The following is a 5,376-nucleotide window of genomic DNA, read 5'->3' as shown; positions in this document are numbered from 1 at the left end:
TCCAATCATCGCTTGTTCAAAGCGTTTCTGGATGATGTCGGTTGTGAATATGGAGATTTACCTTATCACTGTGAGGTTCTCTGGCTTAGCCATGTTAAAGTTCTGGAGCGCTTCATGGGACTGTGCCAAGAAATATCATTATTCATGGAAATGAAGGGAGAAAGTGTTGCTGAACAGATGATAGATGGATTTGTGATTTAGCCCTTTTAACTTATGTGACAAGGCGTCTTCACAACTTATGTGTATCACTTCAAGAGAAGGATATTCTCATCGTCTGTTTGTGTGAAAAAATAAAGGCATTCAAGACGAAACTGTCGTTCTGGGAAAGGCAGATAGAGGCTAGAAATATCTCTTACTTTCCAAAACTGTCAGTATTAACAAACATTGCCTTTTCTGCAGATGTTTGAAAACATACAGGTGTTTTAAGAAAATTGCATACTGAATTTGTAAAAGTATTTACTGATGTTTTGCGCTTGGAAGCAGGTGAATTTTTGCTTCTCTGTACTGTGTGGACATCTGTAAGCCACCCTCTCTAAATGCAAATCATAGATCCTCGATTCAGAACTAAAAGATAGATCACAGAGCAGAAAGATATTAAGTGACTTTTACAAGCATTTGACACAGAAGTGTTATCCAAAACTTCATAGACTTCCAGCACTGACGCTTAGTCTGTTCAGATCAACACACAATTGTGAGCAGTTCTTTTCCCTAATGAAACTGTAAGACATGACTAAGTTTCTCCATATCAGATTATCATCCGAAATTTGTCTTGAGACTGAGGTGCACTGAATAAATAATTCCAAACACAGAAACTCTTATGCAAAGAAAAGTAAAGAATTGTAGAAAGCAGCAATAGAAAACTGATCTGGATTAATTTAGTATATTTTCTATGTTATTAAGTTTTCTAGTTTTGCCTTCCAGTTTGCCTCCATCCATTAACTTTTGTGATTAGGGTGTATTTACATTTATTTTGTTCTTTATTTACTACCAATGTTTTCTTGAATTCGAAAATCTGTTTGGCATTAAGACCAATTGCTCACCAGAATATTGATTTACTTGTTACTAAACAGTTTAAAGTTCTGTCTTCTGTTTACGAATCCACAGTCTACCATGAAAGGAGAATATGCCAACTTTGGCTGCGCCGCTTGGTTGTCACTATTAAGCAAGCAGTCAACTGCTCTGCGCTATCATTCACGGAGCTCCAACAGAGCCAGAGCAAAGAGTAGTGATGAAAAATATTATTTTAAAGACAAGAAAACATTTTTTTAGCTTTATAATTACACCCTGGATATGAAAAAAACAGATTTACTGAAAGAAAACACAGAAGTTACACAAAAGCCAAGAATAATGGTATTGACAGCAGAGTCATGGAGCACCACATAAGCATAAACCCCAAGGAATTTATTCTTTTCTCTTAACACTTCCTCCAAAAGAAAAAATCATGAAATTATTGCTTTGCTCTCTGCAACTGACTTGTCCATGACACTGCACCACCTGAGTACTTTGCAAGAATTCCAGTTGTTGAGCGCCTTGCCCCGTTATCACATGCGAAATCTGCATCAGTGTAAATCTTTAATTCTTATTTTTCATTATATACAATTCCAAAATTTAAGGTCCCTTTCAAATACCGGAAAATGCGCTTTACTCTATTCCAGTCTTCAGTGGTTGGTTTCTCCGTAGCTCGAGCAGCTTTATTGACTGCAAAAGTGATGTCTGGACGAGTTACTGTTGAAAGGTACATGAGACAACCAATTGCTTCACGGTAGGGTACAGAAGACGAAACATCTTCGTTTTGACTATTGTCCTCACGTCCAATAGGAGTTGAGATTGTATTGCATTCTGCCATTCAAAATCATTGCAAAATTTCTTCTGTGTATTTCTCTTGACTTATCATTATTGCTCCATCTTCATATTGCTTTATTTTTATGTCAACAAAATTGTCAAGACTGCCAGTTGTTATTTCGAATTCATGTTGTAAAACATCCATAAAAACAGCAATTTCTTTCTTGTTACTGCCGACAATCAGGCCATCATCAACGTAGATTGCCACATAAAGGCTATTTCCATTTTGTTTACGATAAAATAGGTATGGATCTGCATCATTGTTTGAAAAACCAGCTTTTTTCATGAACTCAGCAAAACGTTTGTTCCAGCAACGTGGCGCTTGCTTCAACCCATAAAGACTCTTTTTTAAGAAACACATTCGACCTGTACCATCTTCGAAACCTTCTGGTTGTTCCATATACACTTCATCTTCAAGTATTCCATTCAAAAAAGCTGTCTGTACATCGAATTGTTCTAGCAGCATTTTCTTTGAAGCAACTACAGTCAACAGAGTTCGTATGGTGTCATAACGTGCCACAGGACTAAAGACGTCGTCATAATCAATTCCTGCTTTCTGAATACAGCCTTTTGCAACCAATCTGGCTTTAAAGCGAGTACCTCCATTGACTGCGACCTTTCGCCGTAGAACCCAGCGGTTTTGCAATACTTAGGCATTCTTTGGACAGTCAACCAGCACTCAGTTATTGTTTTTCTTTAGTGATTGAAGTTCTTCACTGATAGCTTGCATCCATTCTTCCTTCTCATTTGAATCCAATATTTCTGAAAAACAGTTTGGATCTTTGAGGAGGTAACTTTTGTTGCCATACAAGATTCACCACTTTCCATCCAGGTTGGTTTTATTTGTTGTCTTTTATTCTTCTGTTTGTGTTCATTAGAAGATTCAGCAGCTTCTGCTTTTAGAAATTCTGTTAATCATTTATTTTCATCGGATTCACTTGACTCTTGACTTTCTCTAGGATCGAGAGTGCCAGTTTTTTCTTGAGTTTGACTTCCTCCAGAAGTGTACAGTCTAGGAGATTTACGTTGGTCATCTTCCTGAGGGACTTCAAATTCAACATGATCACTATGTAAGTCACAAACAATTTCTGGCTTAAATTTCACAACGTGACTCAACACCACTTTTCTTTTAGATGGAATCCAAACTCTAAACACATCCTTGTCATTAACACATCCAACAAGTCGTCCAAAAAATGCCTTATCATCAAACTTGGAACGGAATTGTTTGTTAATGTGAACATAGCAGCCTATGCCAAAAATTCTGAGATGATCAAGTCGTCCTACTGGTCGATTAAACCATAGTTCATAAGGGGTTTTGTTTTCAACTGAAGATTTTCCAGTACGATTTATTAGGTAGACTGCTGTGTTACATGCCTCTTCCCACAACCCTTTAGGTAATTTACTCGGATTTAGCATTGACCGGGCAGCTTCAACAATGGTCCTGTTTTCCCATTCAGCCACACCATTTTGTTCAGGAGTGTAAGGAGGAGGAATCAGAAGCTCTATTCCCCTGTCTGCAAGCAGTTCACTGGCATTCTTACTGTTAAATTCATTGCCACCATCACATCTAAGTTGTTTGACAACATGTCCATGAGTTCGTGCTTCATTTAAAAACTGCTTAAGCACAGTACACACTTCACTTTAGTGTCTTAAAAAGAAAATTCGACGAAATTTACCAAAATCGTCTTTGGAACATACATAATAATGCTTACCTCCAAAAGATTTCGTGCTCATTGGTCCATTGACATCTGCGTAGATTAGTTCACCAGTACTGGTAGAGTGTATTGTTCGTGTTTTGAATGGCAGCCTATGCATCTTTCCAACTGCACAGCCATCACAAAATTCACTCTTGGCATCTTCCACATTAAAGTTCATTCCTTTTAAAATATTCTTCACATGTTGTTTATTTTGATGACCAAACCTTTCATGGTACACTTGCAATGTTTCGGATGAAGTCATTAAGTTCACATGATTCATTTTGGCATTTCTAACAACACACATGTTCAACACATAAAGTCAATTTTTCACATAACCTGTCATAACAATATTGCCATTGACTTGTTTTCGAACACAGACATTACTATAACTTAAATTGGTACTGTAGCCTCTGCAGGCAATGGCTCTCACAGAGAACAGATTAGCACCTGCATCAGGCATATACAAGATATTGTCCATTCTAGCATTGTTTCGTCGATTTTGGACGTAAACTGTTCCTTGACTGTACGCACACATTTTGACATCTTGTTTTCCCAATGAAATTACTTGAGGATCATCAAATTCACTATACGAAGCAAAATACTGTTTGTTGGGAGTGATAGGATTTGTAGCGCCACTGTCGCAATACCATTTATTTGGGTCACTGTGATTACTGGTACACACACCCATAGCATATGAAGTAAATGCAGCGTGTTCACTTTCTCGCTTCTTCTCTTTTCTTTTACTGCTGTCACGAGTGTTCTGTGGACACTCTGCTGCCCAGTGGCCTAAATGTTTGCATATGTTACACGGAAACTTCTGTTTTAATTGTGACTTCGTCATCTTTAAAAGCTGATTACTTGTTTGCCGTTTTCTTGTTTTAGAAACGACGAAAGCTGCACTTCCATTAATGTCTTGTTCAAGCAGTTCAGCAGTAAAGAGTTTTTCAACTAATAAATTCAAGCTTTGCTTTTCTGTCGGTATCGTATCCCAGAGATCCTTAAAACTGTCGTAGTCTTTTCCCAGTGTAGACAAAATTCGACCATTTAAGATTCTTTCAGATAGCGTATTTTCTTCATGTTTTGCTAATTCATCGTTCAGGTCCACAAATAACTTTTGCAGTTTGGCCACATGTGCACTAATATCTTCCGTTTCTTTACGTTTAACACGGAAAAATGTTTCAATCAACATATTCAAACGCTGAGAACTGCTACGTTCAAATCGGGCGCGTAATTTGTCCCAGATTTCTTTAGCATTCTTGCATGTTAAGACGAGTTCTGCAACAGGTTTACTTAGCGCACTTGCTATAAGACTTCCTGCCTTTGCGTCGTCCTTGTGCCATTCCACATACGCTTCTTTTTGTGCACTTGTCGCATCTTGCGGCAACTCTACACGTTCACGTGTACCGTTAATAATATCTTCTAGTCGATATGAACACAGAACCATAGAAATATGCCATTTCCATTTGGCCCAGTCCTCAGGTCCTTCAAGCTTATCAATGCTGATCTTATAATCGCCGCTAGCAATCATGTTTCTTTACAGACATGGGCTCATTTAAAATACTGTTTTAATTAAACTATGTTGTTTGCCTTTACACGTGTACTGGGACCATAACCTGATGAAAAATATTATTTTAAAGGCAAGAAAACTTTTTTTAACTTTATAATTATACCCTGGATAAGAAAAAAACGGATTTTCTGAAAGAAAACATAGAAGTTACACAAAAGCCAAAAATAATGGTATTGACAGCAGTCATGGAGCAGCACATAAGCATAAACCTCAAGGATTTTTTTCTTTTCTTTTAACAAGTAGAATCACAGAGTTCCACAGGGCGGAATC

General features: G+C 37.6%; 1 protein-coding gene across 1 annotated transcript; it reads right to left on the bottom strand.

Moving 5' to 3' along the window:
- Positions 1–3,858: 3,858 nt before the first annotated feature.
- On the bottom strand, positions 3,859–5,067 carry LOC124616295. Its single transcript, XM_047144598.1, has one exon. The coding sequence runs from the start codon at positions 5,065–5,067 to the stop codon at positions 3,859–3,861; it is 1,209 nt and encodes a 402-aa protein (XP_047000554.1).
- Positions 5,068–5,376: the final 309 nt, after the last annotated feature.

The sequence above is a fragment of the Schistocerca americana genome, chromosome 5 (genome assembly GCF_021461395.2).
Source record: "Schistocerca americana isolate TAMUIC-IGC-003095 chromosome 5, iqSchAmer2.1, whole genome shotgun sequence".
Lineage (NCBI taxonomy): Eukaryota > Metazoa > Arthropoda > Insecta > Orthoptera > Acrididae > Schistocerca > Schistocerca americana.
Note: the sequence above shows the minus strand (reverse complement) of the source record. Positions and strands in the feature narration are given on the sequence as shown.